At 40.9% G+C, this 23,539-nt stretch overlaps 1 protein-coding gene across 1 annotated transcript; it reads right to left on the minus strand.

Moving 5' to 3' along the window:
- Nucleotides 1-1,143: 1,143 nt before the first annotated feature.
- MEX3C (mex-3 RNA binding family member C) lies at nt 1,144-22,285 on the minus strand. The gene is made up of 2 exons (XM_014557663.2): nt 20,967-22,285; nt 1,144-4,184 (listed from the first exon to the last, which is right to left on the minus strand). Exons 1-2 carry the CDS (start codon nt 21,706-21,708, stop codon nt 2,959-2,961), a joined length of 1,968 nt encoding a protein of 655 aa, XP_014413149.2. The 5' UTR covers nt 21,709-22,285; the 3' UTR covers nt 1,144-2,958.
- Between the last annotated feature and the right edge of the window lie 1,254 nt (nt 22,286-23,539).

Here is a 23,539-nt window from a genome sequence, read left to right on the forward strand (position 1 = left end):
CCAGGGTTTCCTGGAGCCTCTCTCCCCCACTTCCATAAACAAAAAAATCAATGTAGACATGTGAGGAAAGGCAGATTCAGACTGAGACCTTGGATAAGTGCTTATCAGTTCTGCTAACAGTTTCAGACAAAGTTTTGGCTTCCTCTGCCAAGGAAAGGCTCCAAAGCAGATTATTTTCAAGGTCCTCTGAAAGATTCTGACCTTGTTTTAGGTAAAAGTTAAAGAAATTCGGAGGGTCTACCTCAGGGGTAAAGTGCATGCTTAGCATGTATGAAGTCCTGGGTTCAGTCCCCAGTACCTCCATCAAAAAATAAAGAAAAATTCATAGTCACCATTCATTCAATCTATGCTATTTAACTTTCATACTTCTGGAGGCTAATCCTAAAACTAGTAAAATAATTCTGTAAGGCAATGATCTTGCTCATCATCAAATCTATATATTCCAGAGTCTTCTAGCACAGCCTGAAAATTTGTCCAAAACTTACAATGAAAAGTCTTACCATGGCTATGTAGTATCTTTAATTATCAAGAATAGAATTTTGGTTTTATTAAAACAATCTTAAAGTGTCTTTATTCTTGCTTTTTAACAAGCAGCAATAATTTATTCTAGTCGGTATCAAGTTTCATTAATGGAGTAGTATTTTTTATCAACCACAAAACCTTCCAGAAGGTACTCAGCAACTGAAAATTTAGAACTTGTACCTTCACATTAGAAAAAAATTAGTTTTATAGCTTTGGTGATAAAAAGACACAAAAATCCGTAAAAAGGGTAGAAACTGAATAGAGTGTAAGTTGGACTCAGGATTTTAGTTAATATTAATATGTATAAAGTCATTTACTATTTTATTTACAATTAGTGACTATTTGTGGTCAACTATATAAACATGCAACTACACAATCTAAAACTAGCTAAATCTCTAATTTTACTATAACGTGACACTTATTTAAAGAAAAAGCTAAATTTGGATAGGGGCATAACCCACACATTCAACACTAGGAACACATTCAAAATCACTACAAGAAAGAACATGGGTCACTGGCTGGGGAAAAGGGAAACTCTGTAAGAGGAAATTCTCAGTTCTGGCAAACAGCAATCCTCCAGTCTAAAATAATGATTACATGAAAAACACCAAGGAGAATACATTCAAGTTAATGGAAACAAGTCTTTATTAAGTAACTTTTAATATCAGAAAAATAAAACTCTTATAATTCTCTTTACAGCAAATATATAATATCAGTGCTTTGGCCATCTTAAGTTAAAGGCCCTTTATCATAAAATATATGGTTTTAAACTTTACTCAAATTGAATTTATAATCCCTATCACTTCCCTACATATACATAACAAAAGAGTGTAGTAAAATTAGCAAATACTAAACTATATTGATAATTTATCATTCTTAGTTTGTGGTTTTTAGAAACAGTACACGCACCTAATATATGTCGATTCCTTGGCTTATTAGTTGCAGTGTACGATGCAACAGAATACAAAATACATGCTTGGTGAACATTCGTTTGTATCTACAAGATGGCAGCTATAAAGATTAGGTTTCAATACTGACATTTAACTATCCTACAAGCAATTAGCATTACATCATAATATGCCATCAAGGCAATTTTTTTATACTGAAAAAATCAAAATAAAAACCGTTATTTGTAAACTTTTATACGAAATGTAACTCTTCAAGTGGAAATAAAAAATAAAATTTGTCTATTTACTATTCAATACACATAGGATTTCAATTTTGTTATACTGAGAAAAAAAGCTCTTTTGTGTTGGGAAAATAACGCTTCAAAAAATAATTAGTAGAAAAACCCACCAGTATAACATTTTGTCCGTTCAATGCCAGCACAGATTTGGGAACATACTGAGGATGAAGTCGTAGACATCCACAGGTGAAATGTAAAAGTGTATCTTAAATCTTTCCTTGTGATTGGAAATAGCTTTGAAATGAAGTAAACTGATTGGAGGTCGTCACAGCTGCTTCTGTGAATTACGCTAAGGGCATCATTATCCCTCTCCCCCTCCCCCCTCCCCTAAATTACTAAAAATAAAAATATATTTATAATGTGCAAGACAAATATGGATTGAACATAAAATGTTTCACATTTTGATCTATAGTCTAAAAATTAATCAATAGCTTGATCAGACTAATGAATGGAATGTTCGCATCCTCAATTATTAGCCAATATAGGTGCATCCCAAAGCCCTTCCTGAAATGAAAAAACCCAGGTGGCCATTTCCAGATTCACCGAGGGAGGCAATGGGTGGGAATTCACAATCGACACAATTGCATTCCTGATCCACTGATCATACCAGCCGTGAGCACTGGGCGAGATGAAGGTCAATGTAGCAGTTTGTGTCCCAAATTATAACCAGTGATGGAGTAAACTGCCATCAGCCCTATTATTACCAATAAGTAATCACAATGCATTAAAAAGTTACTTGCAATCCTGCAGAATTAGGCATAAGTTGTTGTAAAATAAAAAACAAACAAACCTGTTTTGTCAAAACTGGCAGTGTAAAGAAGGCAGCACTGGAAGTGTCTGAATCATCTGTAATGCCAAGTACCCTCCATAAACTCTTAATGTGGTTAGGCTTTGGGACTCATCGTTTTGAAATCTTAGACGTATACACTTTTCTCATAGGTTCACACCACCTATGATTATCTTCACTCAGCCGAGTTGAACGTCAGCTTTAGCAATTCTTATACAAGCTATGTCTCTGAGTCTACAGGATAGTATTAATAATTCAAACCAAACTAATAGACAAGAGACCACTTAGGTTTAGTGTTACCATAGCAGCCTTTTATAAGTTTACTAACAACTTTAGCCTAATCCCAATAAAGCCTGATAACAGTCATAAGAATTCATTAGGAAGTTTACTGGGGGTACCATTATACCCATGCCTTTACGAGTCCATATAGAGATATAGTATTTATGTATGTATATATATATAGTTAAGAGTGAATTTGGATTGCCTGAGTAACAGCTGTCTGGCAAACTGGACATGATGGCGTTCTCTTTTCACATATCTTGTTGGCACATTCCATGCAGAAGAGGTTGTGGCCACATGGAACTAGGGCAGCAATAACTTCGTTCTCAAAGCAGATCACACAGTCGTGCTTCCGTCTTGATTCTGGAGGTGAGCTAGAGGTGGAACCACCATTGGAAGAGGAGTAACTATTGGTACCATTAGAAAAAGCAGGGATGTATATTGGAAGGCCAACATGGTTGCCTGTACTAGGTGGGTCGCTCCTAACCCTCCGAGCAAGTGGGTGTTCAATGCTCTCAGGAAATGTAGGAGACAGACGAGGAGTAGATGGCTGACTTCCTCTACGCTGAGTCTTCATGTTACCAGGAGGATCACTCCCAAAGCCAGAGAGTGGGTTAACTGGTTCAAACGGAGTCCAGATAGTTTGAGCAGATGTTGGTAAAGAGTCAAAGGCAGGAGAATCAACCGCAAGATCTTCTGAGGCCACAGAAGGTAGTGTGTCTCCAAACCAAAAGTTTCCTGTGCTAAATGGGCTTGTCGGACTAAAGTCAGCCAGCCTATTGCTTCCAAAGTAGGAATCTGTGGAACCACTTCCCAGAGAACTGGAACTATCGTTTCGGTAATTGGATATCATTCTGGCGCGGCTAGGAGGAACCGGATTGGAGGAGAGCCACGCAGAGCCGAGAGTGCCGCCTTCAAAGCTGACATCAGTACCGTTGTAATGGAAATCATTCTCTTCATTGAGCTCGATATAGTTTCCCGTGCGCATGGCAATATGCATTTCTATTTCTTCTCGTGCTCGGTCAACATTCTCGGGCATCCCCGTCACTTCAAAGACAGGCTCCTTATCTCTGCTTGGAGTTACTATGTATGTGTGGGTCTGCTGCTGAATTCTTTTAATAGTTGCTCCTTTGGGTCCAACTACTAACCCTACCACACGATAGGGGACCCTGACTTGAACGGTGGTTTGACCAGGCAGATTAGGACTGCATGACAGCCCTCCCAGAGCAGGGCCATTTTTGTTTCGAGATGCACGAATCATGGAGAAGTGCTCTGCAGCAGAAAGGATTTCTCTTTTGGCCATGGCAACATCTTCTTTCCGCCCAGTGACAACAAAAATGGGCTCTTCACCACGAACAGGTGTCTTGATATACGTGTTCGTCTTGGCTCTCAGCGCTTTAATTTTACAACCTGTTAGAAAAAACATATTTCATAAGACTCAACATCCACTTCAACAATATTGATCAAGACTAGTGACAGGAAGCTCTTTTCAAGCTCAGAGTCTGCTTCTGGGCAGTCCCCCCCATCACGTTAAGCTTTAAGATTTTTTTCTTCATTACAAAAACTTATCGCTACGTAATGATAAAGCTTTCCTCATTCCACTGAGGCTCCTAGCTCCTGAGGTGTACTTTCTCAGTGAGCTCTCATTTGGGAAGAGGTGACACCTCTACTGGAGGTCTTTAACTCAGAGGTCAGGCTTATCGTCTTCTCCCTCCTGCTATCAGTCGTTGCAAATGATGCACGAAATACTCTGTATAGGCCAGCAACACTGTGACTAGGTCTGACGTACAGAACACTAATAGTTTATCACCTTGCAGGGCACTGGTGGCAAAGAAAAGCTATTAATGTACACGTGACACACTTAATATCCACTGTCTTATTTAACCTACACAACAACCCTAAGAACTAGACTATTACACTCCTTTTATTACTAAGGAAAATAAAGCGCAGGAAAATTGTATAACTTGTCCAAGTTTACACAGCTAGTAAGTGGCAGAGCCAGAGTTAAACCTAGTCTGACTTCAAAATCTAGTGTTTGTTAGTCCAAGAACTTCAAATTTCTCACAACTATACTACATGACAGAAGTTCTTCAACTTTTACTTACTTATCATTTTACCTTAACATTATTACTCTTTCCCCGTAAAACTCAATTGATGACAACAAAATGCTCAAAGCAAGGTCATCTCACTCTTGTTCCATCAGTTGGATTTTAAGCACACAAAGAATCAATTGTGTTTATTCCCATATTTGTTTATTCTAGTTGTACTCATGTGTTAACTAAATTAACTATTACATAAACCAATGACATGAATGCAAAAAGACGCTGAAGTTGTATGAAAATTGATTTTTTAAAATTCCAATAAAGATGAATACCTTAAAGAAAAAAATGCAGTTGAACCATGGGTGAGACAACTGTAAAATCCTGCAGTCAAACTAACATAGAATAACTCTGTACTCACTGTAAAGTTCTTGCTAAATTCAAAATAAACAAACCGGAAATTATGTAGAATATGGGTGTTGGATATGGTTTTATTGAAGGACTACTCTGGCTGGCAGACCAATTCTCAAATAAAAGGCTTTGGCCCTAAATCCTAAGTATATTTAAGTTAAATAAAATAATCTAAGACACGTATGCATAACCACCTATGTTTACTTTTTGGAGTAATCACCCATTACTAGCGCCAACCGTGTAAGATTAGAGGGCTTCAAGCGGTAACTTAAAATGTCAAACATACAACTAAGGCATACAACTCTAGGGTTATACTTTTCAAAGAGCTCATCGTGAAGCCTGCCAGAAAAGATTTCTTCTAATGAATATATCATATGATTCCCAGCTCCTCAAAATAAAGAAGCTAGGTGCTACTGAAGACGTGTCTCAATCTGGGCAGCTCTCTTTCTGAAACCTTTATTGGCCCCCAACAAATCTATAACGTACAATAACTAATTCTTCCCAGACATTACTTCCAACCGGTGTAACTGCAGTAGTCCCCTCCACCCTCACCAAACAGGGCTCCTGCCTCCAGTCCATCCTCTATAGTCACTGTAGGCAGATGATGCTTTCTGAACAAAGCACAGATCACATCATCACTTCTTCGCATAAACTGTTTTAATGGCTCCCTTTCACCATAAGGATAAAGTCCAAACAATGTGGCACACACGAGGTCCCTCTTTACCCAGTACCTGATTGCCTCTCCCTAAGCCTTGTCTCTGTCCCACTCTCCTTTCCCCATCCTCACTTCTTAAATGCTGCAGTGTGCTCCCACCATGTTTCACTCCTGTCCATGCTCCCTTACTACCATGACCAGAATGTTCCTTTGCCCTTGCCCCTTTACTACCAGCTCTGCTTAACTCCTGGTAGCCCTTCAGATTTTAGTTTAGATGTTTCAATCTCTATGAAGCTTCCTCTCCCTGACGCCTGGTCTGTGTGCCCTTCCTAAGCATTCTCCCTTCGCAGCTGGCTTAAGTGTATGCCATGGGGTGGCCAAATAACATTTGTTGAAACGAAGACCACTGTTTTCCTATATAAGAACAGTGGGCCTTTCTTAAACATACTGCTTTGCTTTTTTTGCAGAGCTTCCTTGGACTTTCATACTCTGGCACCATACTGCTAATCTAGCCTTGTTGAAGGGAGTTGATTATGCTAACTTCAATTACAGCATATTCAATGGAACTTTACTCAACCTATCATTCAACTTTGGGATCTGAACTACAAATGAAGATCCTGTTCCCCCTTCCAAGAAGCTGCAGAACTTATAAAGAAATGGCAGCTTTCTTCCTGCTGGATCTTAGGTACCTATCATGAAAACACTTTTAGAGCCAGGTTTACTCTTATCTGAAGGTATATTCATTTGAGAAGACCAGAGGGGAGGTGTGTAGCTAAAAGCAAAACTGCCAGGAAAGCAAATAACTGGCTGAGGTAAGGGCTGAGGGGAGGGGGAAGCTTTGGGGCTATCAAGAAATTACTACAATGAGTCAAATTTATGCTATTGTGAAACAGTAAAGTTTTTTATTATACAGTGCTGCTACAAGTTTATACCTACAATGAACTACAAGATTAAATCGACAGTATAGCTTCTGAGTATAGGAAAATCTATATCTGCTTTTGCCCCACAATAGAAAGTGGATTGGAAAACCAGAACAGTAAAACTTCCATATCTACTTATCATTTATACAGGCTGAATCTCTAGGAAACTCTCTCAGTCAGCACAGGTGTTGACTGAAGCTGAGAACTGCAGTCGCTTTCTATTGACCAATATGTGACCAATGGAGATACCTCAGGTCTGAAAGAGGTGGTATGAACAACTGTTCTTACTGTACACTCAGGAGACTTACTGTCAATATTTGGATACATGAGTTTATACTCTGGGCTACAACTTAAGAAGGCAGTCTGCTAGAATCACATTCCTAACAAAGAGGGTACTTAACATCCTGCAGAAAAACACCAGGGAACTTCTATTATAATAGGGCAAAGGGAGAGTTAGCCTGAGAGTCTAGGGTTGGCCCCTCTCCACCCTTACTATAATGAACATTAGAAAGCTAAATTAAGAAACCTCTCTAAATGCTTCTGAGATTATAAGCAACCATCAGTTGCAACTTAGAACACTTTTTGTTTAATGCCTAGTAGGTGAATTATTAACTAAGAAAATATTCCTAAAAGAAAGAAAATATGCCATGGGTGGAGCTTGGACCACTTCTGAGATAAGGGCATAAGATAGGCCTACCCTGCCCCAAAGGGTCATGTGCTTAGGTTTTGTAGATCAGGGAAACAGGAAGCCAGAAGACAGCAAAGCCAACCCCTTTTACGCCACTGCCAGACAGAAGTACTTCTTCTCGCTCCTAAATTTTCTAAGGCAGCTTAAAACACTGTAGCCTAAACTCAGATTCGGACTATAGGAAACCTCTTCGATCATACTATTTCTATAGGAACATACATATTATGAATACCAAACAACCAACACATGGTTTCTGGAATACATATACATTATAAAGCTGGGGACAACTTAAATAGGCAGAGTTCTAAACTGATGACACAAACTAAAGGAGAAAATCAGAAGACTAGCTTTATTATTTTGCAGGTGGTGGAGGTAAGAAGTTTTCTAGAGTATTTTAGATTTATTTTCCATTTGAAAATGCGAAGATTTTTTAAAAACCATGGAAAAATTTATAATCTCAGAGTAGCACAAAACTCAGAAGCCACAAAGGTTCTGGATAAATTAGACTGCACTTTAAAAAAATTGCTGCGTGGCAAGTCACCGAAAACAAGGTAAAAAAATTATTTACAACTCACATCACATTCTCTTAAACACATACCCATACACTATGTATCAAAACACCAAAACCCAACAGAAAAAAACAGGTAAAAGAAAGCTCACAGAAAATATATAAATGTCTTTGAACATGAAAATTCCCATTTTCATGTGAACTGAGGTGTTTTCCACCTATAAGACTGTCAAATATCAAAAACAAATATCAAAATGGGGAAGAGGACCTCACATTTAGCTGCTGAGAGATAAACAGCTCAAGGGCAGTGTGCAATATCCACTGAAATTACAACTGCACGTGTCTGTCCCTACAATCCCACTGGTAGAACCGCATCTGTACGCACACTTGTGCAGGTGCAAATGACCTCTGCATTATATTACTGTCTGTAGCAGTGTGAGGCTGGTACAGCTATATAAGGAAATACTGTGCAGTCATGAAACTGGTTGACTCAGGTGGACAGGGGAGGAGTGAGACTTAATTTTCCTTGTACATTTAAATTTTTAAATATATTCTGAACCATACAAATGCATTAGTTTTTCAAAGAAGTGATTAGAAGATTTTAAAAAATCTGCTATGAAGTGACACATTTTATTACACTTAACATATCAGTCAAAATTTTGGCTGACATTTTTAAAACATTTATGAACAGCAGGGTAAGTGATCATAACTGTCTTTTAAGTACAAGAGGTAAGGACTAACAATTGTTTTCTTACAGCTACAAATAAAAAACAACATATAGCAAGCTGTGTTATCAGACTGTGTGGAGATTGAGAGATAGGATAACACTTATGATTTTCCTAGTTGTAATTTTATTTTGATTTGGAAGTAAATTCCCCAAATAGTCTCCAACTTACTTCCCTTGTGTAGGAACCCATTTCCCCTTTCTCTATCACGGTAGCTCGGGCTGTGTTTCACCTTATAACACTTCAGCAGCAGCCAGAAATCTGGTCGTCTCACTCCCTGGTACAGTCAAGGTTCAGTCCTGCTTCTCCAGGGTAAAGGGAGCCTCTCCCACCAGCAGCTCCTTGGCAATTAAGAGGGAGAGGTCTGCTGCTGCTGGGAGAGGAGCTGGAAGGAAGAAAAGGAGTTGAAATGCTATCTTCAGTGTTTCTCAAACCATGGTTTCCAATATCACTTTAATAGGTTCCAAATGTTTTAGTGAAATATATATGCTATTGGTTGCAAGGTAAAATGTTTTGCTAGGGGAGGAGTGGGGTGCCACAGTCAGAAAAGCTTAAAACCACTTTAGGGCCACCTTCTAATTCCATGAAACATGTGGAACGATGTACTTAACCAGACGTAGAATTAATTACAGTCAGCAATATGGATATAATTACAGTCCAAATCAATTCACCTTAAAATAGGAAAATTATCCAGATTACCTGGGTGGGCGTGACCTAATCACGAGTCCTTTAAAAGAGTTTTCCCCAGCTGGTCTCAGAAGTAGTCTGATGTACTCTGGCTAGCCTGGAAGAAAGCAAACACTCTACGCTGTGACCTGCCCTCGGAGCCCTCATGGCAGGGAACTGCAGGTGGCCTCTAGGAGCTGAGAGCTAGAAGGAAAATGGAGGCCTCAACCCAGAAATTTTTTTCTGTTAATTTTCCTTAGTATCTGCCTTAGTTTTCTAATGCTGCCATAACAAGTTACCGCACACAGTAGCTTCAACCTCACAAATCTGTTATTTTATAGTTCTGTAGGTCAGAAGTCTGTCATGGTGCTCAATAGGGCTAAAATCAAGGTGTTTGCAGGGCTCTGTTCCTTCTGGCAGCTCCAGGGGAGAATCTATTTCCTTGCTCATTCAGGTTACTGGCAGAATTTAGTTGCTTACAATCATAGGACTGAGCTCCCTGCTTCCTTGCTGACTGTCCACTGAAGGCCATTTCCAGATTCTAGAGGCCACCAACATGGCTTATAACCCTGTCCCTCCATCTTCAGAGCCAGCAGTGGAGGCTGAATCCTTCTCATGCTTCAAAAATTGCTCCTCTTCTCATATCTGCTCAGCTAGTTAAGTTTTTCTGCTTTAAAGGACTCCTGTTATTACACCGGGCCCACCCAGATGACCTCAACCTCCCCATCTCAAGGTCCATAATCCTACATACTCAGTTTCCAGGATGTAGGGTATAGGCATTTTCAGGGGAAGGGGGTTTAGTCTGCCTACCACACCACCATTTTCCCTTCCTCCAATTATTTCCTCATTTTACCAAGTCCCTGGTTTTTAAACAAAGGAATGTATTTGGTTCACAAAAATTTTAAGCCCTAACCTAGGAATAGTGACCCAATGCCCAGGGCAGTAGCTACATAGAAGGGGGTCAAGAAAAGTTTGGGGATCACAGGCCCTGGTGTAAGGTGAGGGATAGAGCTAAAAATCAAAATAGGTAGAAAAGAACTAAATAAGCCAGGGTGTTGACAAAGGCAGGGTGTTTCTGTCAAGAGGTGGGTGATTTGGTAAGAGACATACAAGTAAAAGCTGGCCTCCACTTGTCCTAAGGACTTTGACCAGCTATACCACTCCTTCTCCAGCCCAAGGACATTCACCAAGTATGAGAAAAAGACCAGCCTCGTACCTGAACTTATCCATTCAAGTATTAAATTCCCTATAAAGGTACAGGTGCTAATTCCAGCTGAAATACAGCAACCATTATAATTTCTGTTCTCAAGGAGCTCACAGTCTAGAAAGGAAACAGTCATGCAAACAATACTGATCTAAGTTAACTGCTTTAATGAAAATAGACATACAAAGCAGTGGGAGCATAGAAAAGGACAGGACTTTACTGTTTACAGTAAATGAAAGGAAGTTTCAAAGACATCTGAACTTAGGCTTGAAGAAAGTGGTTGTGCCAGGTGGGAAGGAGAGCAGAGGGAACTGCAAGTGCCAAAGCAGGAATCAAGAGTCCAAGAAGGCAGCCAGGAGACCACACCTGGCTCAGTTCAGGGGGAGCTTTAAGTGGCTGGAGGGGAGGATGCCAGGGGAGCAGGCTACATGGGGAGGTGGTCTTCAGTGTCAGGCAAGGGAGTTCAAACTATTTTTCAGGTGCAAAGAATTTGTTTTGTTTTCTAAAGAAAGGAGACCCAAATGTTATGTGAAGCATTGCTGATTTTTGAGAGGATTCTGTTCTCCAGAAATTAAATTCATTGTATTTTCCACTTGTTGAATAAATTAGCTACATGTATAAGGCAACTTGAGAAAGGTAAAATACGAACACAAACCAGAACTGTGTATATTTCCACTTTGGGTCATCCCTGGGGTATACCTTCTTCAAAAATTCTCCCCCAGTGGTTTTGTTTTAAGAGAGAAATCAGTGTGCGCATGTGCGTGCACGCACACACTCACATACACACACACACACACACTTTAATAAAAATGAGGAGAGAGAGTGAAACTCCTTGAGTTCTTTTTACCTGTGAGAAAATTAGAACTCTTGGCTTGATTTTAAAATTGTCTCCCCCTCTACCCCTAATCCATCCTTCTCCCAGACTTTATCATCTCCTAAACATGCCTTGTTCCTCTTCTATTTCCGCTCAGATATCTCCCTTAAATAACGGGAAAATTCTCCTAGTACTTCTCCCCCATCTTCTGAATAACAGTTTCTGACTAACAAACGTGGCCATTTGGAAAAGATGAGACTGTCATGTGAAAGGATCTAAGAACTCAAGAATAATACAAACAGAGCTATGACTCCTACTGTCACAGCTACCACTTAATCTTAGAAGGTTTCGTTTAAAAGAAACAATGTAAGGAGCAAAAACCTGATTATCTGCAGGACTGGCCTCTAATCTACCACCAGCTCACTTATGGTTTAATGTTAGGTCATTCAACCTCAAGGTCCTTTCCAATGCTTTTCTTTTTTGACCAAGTCCCTCTTCTAGGAAATACAAAATCACTTCTTTCTGAAGTCTAAAAAGCACTAGGGACAATCAGATACTACCATATCTCACATGCATGTATGTATTCTTCTTTTCCCCAAGAAAAGTAGGCTGAGTAATAGTTGAGAACACAAGACTTTGGACAGACCATCACTAACCAGCTTTGTGAGCTCTAACAGGTCACTAAACCTCTCCTTTATGGGTGAGGAACTATAATTACAGATATTCCTCTCACTTGGTTGTTGCAATGATTAAATGAAATAATGTATTAAGAACACTTATTACCAAGCCTGTTATTCAACTAGGTGCTCAGTAAAGGATAGCTTTTTAGGCCACCTAACTCCCACTACCCCACATGAATAAACCGAGCCAGTAGGCTTGGCTTTGAAATAACAGAGAGCTTAGAGATCTACCAACTGCAAAGTCAGATCTCAAACACGAGTTGTCTCAATTCCATACTCCTCTCACTACATACCATTTTTCTCTAGAAGTGTTAGAGAAACATTATTTCATGTGTATATTTCATAATGTATTAAATTAATGGGGGGGTCATATTATTTAATGATTTTACATATAAATAAGGTCCTTTTCGCTTAGAATAGCTAGACAGACTAATCAAAACTCCTTTAATTTTATAAGGACTCAATTTTTCAGTATTATAGCTTCAAAGACTGATGAGTATCAGCTAATTCCCAACTAGAGTGTGTTACTTATGCATACAACTTAATCCACTTAAATACAGTATAAATTAGCAATACAATGGATTCCTAAATGCATAATATAGAAATAGCTTTCCTTTATAGGGTTCAAGAGTCCTTCTTGTAACTCTACTCAGAATTCTCTGAAATTTTCTGTTAAGAATAGTGTTTCACTCTAGGCATTACTATGACATTTCAAACAGCTTCATTTATGTGATTTTAGTTTTACTCATTATCAGTATTCATATGAACATTTACTGCCTTTAAAACAAAAGATCTAGACAACTTAGGTTGACTGGCTCCTCAGTTAAAGGGTTAGAGATAAAGGCAAAAGAGAAGAAAACCCCAATTACCAAAATGTGAAAACTAAAATAATAATAAAATAGCAAGTTTCTAATCCAGCAGTTCAGTTCAGTTCAAACAGCAAGTATCTGCTTTGTTTCAGATACTTTAAGTGACATCAAGGAAGTAGAAATGACAGATTCAGTTCTGCCCTCACTGACTTTCACAAACTTCAAGCACCACAAAGATTTGGTTATCTACACATGTTCATGTACAGATAGTGATCTGTCATTTTCTTTTTTTTTTTAATTATGAATACTGTGTTTATTCATCTTTGTGCCCTCAACAGTTTATTTTGGGAGGGCATTTCATTATTTATTTATTTAAATAACTTACTGAGGTGAAATTCAGTCTAGAAATTAACCATTTTTCAAAATGAACAATTCAGTGGCATTCAGTATATTCAGTGTTGTGCAAACACCACTTCCATCTAGTTCGAAAACATCTGGTTGGTAGTGTCTTTTATATCCTTGCTCTACCACTTACTGAGAATTGAAGTCTCCAATTCTATTAGCTTGAGACCCTGAAAAAGTTACTTATGTCTCCACAGATCTGTTTCTTTATCTGTATGATGGAAACAGGAATGGATCAAATGGAATGGCATACTGTCTGACACATTTTAATGTTCATTACTTAAAAAAAAATCAAATGAATCAATTTTCTATAGGGAAGTTAAAAACATTTAAAGAATTTATATCCTACTTATCTCCTAAAGACAAAACTTACATTTAGACTGTGAAAAGCATGTTAAAAGCTACTTTACAAAACTGGGAGGAGGTATGCTGAAGTCAATCTAATTGGTAATCTGAAAACTGATTTACTTTTACATGATTTTAGGAACCCTTTCTGGACAAAAATCAGAATGTAACAGCTACAAGAGATAATCTAGTTCAGTCTCATTTTATACGTGAAGAAAACCCAACACTTTGCCCAAAGTTATAAATTAATGACTCTTAAATACCCCATTCCCTACATACACCATATTCTCAACCTGTCTTATTTTCCTAGTTGATTCTTAGAAGTGGAGAAGTCCTTGCATATTTTTTACTTTAATATCTTTAAAAATGGAGGTCAAACTATATTTAAAATCCTCCCTCCTCCTTTTTCACTTAGTTTAGACAAGAGGATCGAAATACTTAATTAAAAAAGGCTCATATTTGGCCTTTCACTAAAGCTGTGACACCCAGAAAAAGGTGTAAATTAGAGATGAAAGGCAGAACAATTTTCCTAGCTGGGGATTTTAAAATTAGGTTCATGCCTTTTAGAGGCGAAACCTTAGAATTACCTGTTTAGATACCATACAGTGGAATCAGATTCATCTGTAAATGATTCTTTTCCAGACTACAGACTAGCTTAGCTCTTTACCAGGAAATACATTTAAAAAGTTCCGATTTTAAATAAATTTTAAGACACTGTAAATTAAAAAAAAAAAGGATATCATTAACTAGTAGCATATATACCCTAGTATAAAAAGTTACTAAAGTGACAATTTGGGGCTTCAACTAGCATTTGCTCAGAGTACAAATCTAGCAATAAAAAAAATGTATAAACTTTACCCTGCCTCATATATATTATCTCTATACTTTTAACTGTACAGTGAATTTGTACTAATGACACCTTCTCAAACTGTGACCTGACCAATGAGGGGTGAGGGGGAGGCCAGGAAGAACAAGTGGATGGAAGAAGTTTTTTCTTCCCACAAGAGGAAACAGACTCAGTGGGGTTAAGTGATTTGTCCACTGTCACAGGCAACAAATGGTGAAACCAGGTCTCTAACAAGTTTTCTAACTCTTAAGTTCAGTATCCTTTCCTGCAGGTACTAGTGGAAAGGCAGAAGATGAGCCAAAGGGGAGGGGAGAGTGGTACAGAAAGGGGGACAGTATAGAAAGGTCAGCCTACAGGGCAAACACTTTACGCTGGTAACCTTTTGAGGAGATTTCTAAGTTGTCTGGAACTATTCCCTCCCTGTTCTCCTCTAATCATGTTTAAGACAAAAAGACTTTATGCTTATCTTCTACTACTTCTGCAGTTCATGAAATAATTTTCTGTATTATTTTAAGGCCTAGTCTTACTATTTCATGACAACTTTACTTGTGGTCAAATCAGGCCTCCCTGCATTCAATCAACTGCAGTTTTTGCTTAACAGACAAAGGCAACAAGCCACACCCACAGGAATTGTTCTTAAATCCCAAACACTGGCATGAAAAGAGGTTCTATGCAATGTAACTTCAAATTCTCAAAATCAGTCACGGAATAAAGACAAAGTATTCAAATAACATTAGGCTATGCATATTCAATTTAACAGGGTTGGGCTTGGTCTTACTGACACTAGACTATCATTTTAAAAGCTTAAATATCAGATTTAATCCATATACACGTCTATATAGTACCTAATGGTAGCACAGGAAAAAAGTTAAAGTAAACATGCATTATGGTATATAAGCCCTTTGGGAAGGATTAAGATGAATTTTAATAAAAAACATATCACGTTAGAATCACCTAAAGATCAATGGGGTTTTAAAACAGATTATCCATAATCTATGTGGAGTTTCCTAAAGGCATTTTTAAACTGCAAATACACTTTCTATTTAGTATCTTATGAATATTACCTGTTTTTTTTCATTTTGAATTTAAATTACAAATTCTGTATGGCATAAATCACATTTTAAACTTCTGTAACAATCCCACAGATTATAAAATACAGTGGTAGTCATGGCTGTTCATGAATATTCTGGTTCTCTCCTGTGAGCACATGGTTGTAATGCAATTTCTCATCCACTTGAAGAAAGGTGTGGCCAGATGACTTGCTCCGATTAATGAAATACGAGCAGATGTGATTACTACTTCCAGTCTGACATCTGAAGACCAGTCTGTGCTATGCCACTGCCTCACCCCTCTTTCACAGGGGAAGACCAGGCAACACTTGAGATGGTGGCTGCTTTGCAGGCCTATGACCCTGAGTGACTAAAATGAGCAGAGCCCCTGTGAATAAGAAGCAAACCTTTTTTTTTGTTTTAATATTGAGATGTTGGGGCTCTTTGTTTTCACAGCATCATTTAAGCCTATCTGGACAGAAGTGCCACGTGTCTGCCTGGCATTCAGACATCGGTTGGTTCTAGTTCTCACATTAGAAGAACACAGTAACATATGAACTGTCGGCTAAAGCCAAGAAAAGGTGAATGAGATTAAATAGAGTGGTTCAAGTTAATTTCAGATTTAACTTAGAAGTAGTGTGTGCTTCTCAGTTACAGTTTCATATATATGTCAACTTGTGTATAATTCAGAGTCCCTAGAGGTACAGTAGATATGATTATACCCAGCTGAAGAAGAGGAATCTGAAGCCTAGGGAGTTGAAGTGATTAAAGTAATCACAAAGTGAGTTATTGGCACCGGGTAATCAGAATTTAGGAATTTTAATTTCTGATTGCTGGCTCTTTCCAATATGCCACAGCTGAGCAGAGACTGGTAAGGGCAAACTGGGATGGTTTTCAATATATATTTTTTTATATTAAAACATACATTCTAAAGTATGTTTAAGACACAGTTTAAAACAAAAGCATTAAATTCATCACTCTGTACAAATATCAAATTCATTCAAAACCAAATCCACAAAACACTAAGCACAATCTTATAACTAAATCCTACTTTTCCCTGAAAACTTAAAATGTAAGAACTACGGAGAATTTCAACCCACAGACATTGTTGGAAAATTTTCTCAATGGAAATCTCTAACATAGTATTAGTTCTCAATTATTTCACTCTCTGGGATCATTTTTAGGTTGGTGGCATTTCTATCAGGGGGCAGAAGATACATCCTTGAATTACCACTTCATTTTCCATTTCTTGCCTAGTGAATCAAAATAGTTCATCAGCTAATAAGGTAGGAAGGAAAGGCAGTAGATTCCCCCACTCATTTGCAAAACAATTATAACTGATGCTTCCCCAACAATCCCAGAGCTAATACAAACTATTATTTAGATTTTAAAGCCTAGCAAAATACTTTAGTACTGAGGCAGCAATGCAGAGTAAGAACTTTACTATCAAACAAACTGGTCCAAATCCAAGTTCCACTATCTGAGTAAATTACCTATCAGGACCTTAGTTTCTACATCTGTAAAATGGGTATAACCATCTAGCAGCGTTAAATAGCACATGCTATAGTACCTGGCAGAAAGAATGCCAATAATCCCTCCTCCTCCGTAAGAAGAAAGACACTGTGTTTTAGCATTATCTCAAACTAGTTATCCTCATGAAATGTATATTTCTCCTTAAACAGAAAATTTATGTACAAGACCAAGCTGCTGCTTTTTAGAACCTGAAGAGTGGTTCCACTCTCAGCAACTGGGAAAAGTTTTCACGAGGATATATTTAAAACAACCTTAAGCAATGTAACATATTAATTGTTTAAAAACTGACAATATACACAACCAATGGGGATCAGTGGAGACAGAATAGCTCAATAAAGAAGACAAAAAATTTCTAAGGTCTAGCTCAGGGATAGCCAAAGTAGGGTACAAGAAAATCCAGTGCAGGGGGGGGAAAAATCAAAACACTCCAATCTCCATTTTTACCTCATCTTTTAAAAACTGTTTACATGCCAGATAATGTATATAAGCATATGTGTTACTCCTAAATATTCAGATAGAGTATAAGCTTAAATTTTTTTGACAGTGTAACCCCCCCCCCCAAAAAAAAGCCAGAAAAAGCTTTTCTCGACTCTGAGGCTAGAGAACACACATATACCATCAAATAAATCACTAATGAAAATAGTTGCAGATGTACATTAATCTTAAACAGTAATATAAAACCTTGGGTTATATAAGTCTTTCAAACAACTGAATTTATGACATTCCATATTTATTTACAATGTAGTTAAGAACAGGTACAGAGTTCTACTTTAATTCACTTTTTGGTCTAACTGGTTATCCATGGCTGTACAAACTGGAACAAAGTCCGCTGATTTAAACCTGTTAACCACTGTGAGTGGGTCTTTCAGGTACTACATTTTTAAAAAAAGTTAGGTCTGAAATCTGTTGTTAGGTTTACTTTAGATGTCTATATTCTAAAACATCTTTAATCCACAATAAGCCTCTTTATTTCCTGGCTTGATTTTATAGTAATGTTGATTTCGGTATGAGATGCAAAGCTTATAAAAGGGGGGCCAATTTAACATTTGCAAATAACCATCTGCTAGTGGGGAGTATAAATATGAGGTCAACACTCTGCCAACTTTCATCACTATCAAAAGCAGCAGTTTAAAAATTTTTTTTTTTTGAAAGACGCTGGAACCAGAGGCCATCTACATGAGTTGCTAGTCTCTGTGACTCAGAATTTCATTTGTCCTACTCTTTGCTTCAGAGCTGAAGTCACAAATGTCTCCATCTGTGACATAATTATTTCCAAAACCAACTAAGAGATGTCAAACTGAAAATTATCACTTCAGGTAATGAATAAAATGGCAGGAATGGATATCTTAAGGAGGAAAATTTAGTTCACCCAAAGCAAAAAGTAAATTAAATGATTTACCGTTTATTCACCTAGGGAAAACGGAAATTATCACATGCTAAATGGATGCAAACATTAGATGTTGCCTGGTTTTCTGTAGGAGTGGGAATATAACTTTACAGGTTTTATTATGGTGCTGCTGAGGGGTGGGGGGAGCAAAGGGGTCAATGATCCAGTAGTTGAATGGTTCAGAGCAGGAAAAGGCTAAGACTTTCTGCTCTTAAGATAAGATAGGGGATGATGACATGCTTTTAACAGTACTGACAACTGGGAAAATATTAAACACAAAAAGAATAGTCAGCAATTTGTCCTCATGTCCTAAGACACAGATTCACATTTTCTTATTAACCAATAAGCACAGTCCTAAAAAGAAAAACTTTAAGACTATTTCATTGCTATAATTTGGTAAAAATTAAAGCTTGAACTGAATCAGTTACTTTTAAATAGTGGATTTGTATAAAGGTAACAGTTTGCATAATGAAGGATCATTTTAATCATGCTTTAAAGGGTGTAACATAGAGGACAAAAGTTTGTATTAAACTAAATATACAAAAGATTTCAGTATCTTGTCCCTTAGTAAAACTGGCATCCAAGTGTCCTTTTCCTTTGTTATCCTAACCTATCACCATAAGCACACTGAAGCAACTTGTGCTGAGGAAGTGGCATCCTAGTATGGCGTCAACACACTTTTCCAGCCCCTTTTCATCACTCACGTAAGTATCAGACCCTAAGTATCAAAACAAACAAACAAAAATCCCCACAACTTTCCAATCATACCTAGAGATGATTCCTCCACACCTCTCCTCATGTTGTCCCTCAGCCTTTCTTCCATCTCCATTTGCTGAAATCGTATCCATTCTCCAAGGCCCTCTAGGGTTGATGTTCTTATATATGTGTTTTGTTTGTCACATTCTATAGTGTCATTTAACTGCAGACTAGTGCCATTCCACGCTTTATTAGACTGTTAGCTTCTTAAGGGCAGCAAGCCGGTCTGAATCAAGTTCCCAGCTGCCATAAACTCAATGCTTGGCAAAATACAAGCGTGATATGTAGCAATTCCTCGATGTTCTTAATTGAACTGTTAACTCACTCTGGATATCTAATTTGAGATATTATAATTTTAACCTATGTAAAGTTACAGTTCTCTTCTGGCATAGTATCTTCAGCATTGGGGGTGGGGGGTCCAAAACAACTACATCAAACCAAAAACCAAACAAGGCATGCAAAATTTACCAAACTACAGGAATAAACTCAATTGAATGGCGCCAGCTGTAAACATTGCCTTTAAGTACCAGTCATCAGGCAGTCTGAAATAAGCTATCTCCTTTATCCAGATTTCAGATGGGCTTTTTCTTATTAAAATCCTAGAGGTAAGAAATGAGCCAACTCTGTTATTTGAAACCACCATTTCGACAGACCTCTTATTTATGTGTACTTTAGACCACTTGGGAAAGATGAGATCATTTAAGCAGCAGCGCCATCATTTCTCTTTATTTGACCCCAACACTATTCTCAACCTAACAGTAAGGAGAGAGGCATCAACCAGGTTAAATCATATTGTAATAAGTCAGCTGCAGGTAATATTTACTCCCTTAGTAAAGGGGGGGAAAACTACACTAAAGAGCATAGGATCTTCCCTAAAAATGTCGGATACAGAGGTACTCTGGGCATCCCCTTCCCCCACCTTCACAAATCTACTCCTGGAATCTGAGACATAGGTCCTTTGTCTGAACAATGTGGGAGGAGTCTGTCTGCAGTACTGGTGTGCTGGCAAGTGAAGAAGAGAATTTACTGAAAACTGTATAAACGCATAAACTTCCTTAACTTAACGACTTTACTGTCCAGTTTTTCTACATCGTGTGCCCTGCAGTGTTCTAAAAGATAGCCAATGTGCCTTTTGGAAAGTTAAAAATGTATCAAAAGGAATACAATAAGATCAACAGAGAGTTTCAAACTGCTCTTCAAAAGCTAAGTTTCAGAATAGCAGAGGGGCGGAGGGGGTGGTGGTTAACGACCACTTGAACATCCCCTTCCCTCTCGAATGAGCTCTTTCTACAAGACTCCATTTCTGTCAATTTCTTCACCCGAACAAGCTGCTTACTGTAAGGGAAACAGCGCTTTTACAAGGCAGTCCGCTACGCAAACTTGCAATCTCGAAGCTTTCCGTGCACAACATCGAATCCACAACCCACCGACCTTTTACCACCTCACTGAGGTTTTTCGGTGCCACGCCAGACAAGTGTTAGGAATACAGACCGAGTAAAGTGAACGCCGCCGGACTGGGTAGCTGGAGAAACTTATTACCTTTTATCGTGCAAATGAGTGGAACACCGTGGGGTTTTCACAAGGTGACCCATCTTCTCATCTCGTCGACCCTCGGCTCCTCCCAGACCCCTTGGCGGTGGACTTGGGGGACTCGCCGGGTTCGCTTTTTCTGCCCCAAGCTCGTTTCTTTCGTCTCCCCACCCACGCCCCGGGCCATGCCCAGCTGGACACCCTCCCCACACACCCGCACTCACCCTGGCGACCTACAATCTCCGCGACGTGCTCGGAGCTGGGCACCGGGACGCACTCGGTGGTGTTGACGCTCTTCCTCCGGAGCAGGGCCGCCTGCTCCCCGTTCAGGGCGGCCGCCGCCGCCCCGCAGCCGCCGGGGCCGTAGGCGTGGGACAGCATCGCCGCCATCATGCCCTGGGCATCGTCCCCTCCGTAGAGCACCCCTGCCGCGGCAGCCGCCGCGGCCGCCTCCCGGGCATCGAAGCCGGCGGCGGGTATCAGCACCGACCCCAGGGACCCGCCCGGGATCGGCTGGGTCTGGGAAGCGGCGGCCGCGGGCGGCGACAGCAGCAGCAGAGACGACCGGTCCTCCTCCTCTGCCTCCTCCAGCTCCTCCTCCTCCAGCAGGTCTCCGTCCAGCTCCGCTTCCTCCCCCTCCTCCTCCTCGTCCTCCTCCAGCTCCAGCTCGGCCGCCTCCGAGACCCCGGGCCGGCCAGATGGAGCTCGCTCCTCAGGAGACAGCGCCGCCGCCCGCCGGGTCTGGCCCTGAGCCGCCGGGGCCCGCAGCGCCGGGGTGCCGGGCTCCGCCGGGCTGGGGTCGTCGAGGCCTAGCGCGGCCAGGCGCTCCCTTAGCACGAGCCCGTCCCCCTCGAGCTCCGGGCCACTCGCAGGCGGCGGCGGCGGCAGCGGCGGCGGCGGGGGCGGCTGCGGCAGGGGGGCCGGGGCCGCCGCCAGGGCCAGGGCCGCGGAGCTGCCGCTGGGCATCGCGGCGGCGCGCTGTCAATGGCGGCGGCGGCGGCGGCGGCCGGGTCAGGCGCGGCGGGCGGCGAGCCCCATGGCGGACAGGGCCCCGGCCCTGCTCAGCGCACAAACACCTTTCCTCTGGGGAGGCGGCGGGGCTCACAACCCGGGTCGAGGAGCGCCAGGGCCGCCCGGAGGCCGGAGAGGGCGGGGTGGAGGAGCAGGGGAAGAAGGCAGAGATAGGTAACTAGGTGGGTGGGTGGGGACGAAAGCGGGGCGGGCTGGTGGAGGTGGCAGCGGCTCCCCTCTCAGGGTTTCTTTTGTTTCATGGCCTTAACCAGCCCCCGGCGCGCGCGGCGGCGGCGGCGACGCCCCACGCCGCTCTCCGAAAGAAGCCGGCGCGCTCTGATTGGCCGCTTTTAATCTCTGGGAGCCCGCCCTCTCCTCCCCGCAGCCTTCTTACTCCTTTCCCTAGCCCCACCCCCCACCCTCTTCTCGGGCCCCGCCCCAGGGCTCTCTGATTGGGTGACCGGGATGAGCCAGGCCCCAAGCCAGCTCCTTCCGTCCTCTGCCCCCACCCCTCCCTCCCCTTTCCCTACTGGCTCATGAGGAGAGGGACTGTGATTGTTCGCTTTACACGTCATTTCTTGTGACGTACACAGGTAGGGGCGGGGAAAAGGAGGGAGGACTAAGGCGCGGTAGCAGAGGCTGAAACAAGGGGGCGGAGTAGGGGTTTTAGCGCAGGCGCGTGCAGTGGAAGCACACACCTGGGTTTCTTCGGTTCTCGGCGTCCCTCTTGCCCACCTGGGTGGGGTCTTCTGGCGCACAGTGGGAGCGGCCTTGGAGTGTAGCGTAGGCGTGGGCCCGGAGGGCGTTGTGGGAGAAATTTCCCTCTTTCAGGGTAAGGGCCTAGGGAGAGTCATCCAAGGAGGGGTCAGTGAGGTGTCCTATCCAGCCGCGGGGGTGGTTTCCTGAGCCGCGTGGCTCCTGGGCCTTCCCCGCACAACCCCGGAATGTTCCTCCCTCCGGGCAGGGCCCTTCCCACGCCCAGCTGGCCCGGCTTCCAGTGCGAGGCCGGTGGGTTGCATCGGGAGCCTTAAAAGCTGAACTTAAGTTCTTGGGGGCTTTTCAAGGAAATTAATCGTTTCCTGCTCCAAGACGTTCTTCCCACAGTATTGTCCGGGTGATCCCACACAGTAACTATCTTTTATAGGGATTTATTTTTAAATGACTTGTTACAAACAAGGCCTATTACTTTCCTTTACCTTAGGCGCTGACTACCATCACTTCCCTCCTCAAGCTCTCCCTTCCCTTCGCCCCTTTAGTGCCAAGCAGTCTCCCCACGTTAGGCTTAAATCACCAGCATTGCCCTATGGAGACAGAATCCGAGCAACCGTAATGTAATTTTAAGATTTCTAGTGTCCCCATTAAAAACAGTTTGAATGAATACACTGAGTTCATAATATTCAAAATATTATCATTTCAGCATGCAGTCGGTATACAATTATTGGTATGTTTATAATTTTTTCATGCTAAGTCTGAAAATGGTGTGTATTTTACACTACGATATCTCAGTTCAGTTTGCTTCACACTAGCTGTATTTCAACTGCGCAGTAACTACTAGTAGCCGTAGACCTTTTGATTTTTGAATTATAACTTGAGATCCTTTCTGTATTGGATTTGTTATATCTTGCTGCCTCAAACTTGTTTCTTATGCATGGATTTGAGTACCTACTTTTCTAAATTGTCTAGGATGTTACAAAGACAGTAGTCCAAGAGAAGGCTGAACTACGTTTTCTGTTTCTCTTTTTTTTGCCCTTATGGCCATGTGCACAGTCCTACTTCAATTTACCCC

Source organism: Camelus ferus, chromosome 30 (assembly GCF_009834535.1).
Source record: "Camelus ferus isolate YT-003-E chromosome 30, BCGSAC_Cfer_1.0, whole genome shotgun sequence".
NCBI lineage: Eukaryota > Metazoa > Chordata > Mammalia > Artiodactyla > Camelidae > Camelus > Camelus ferus.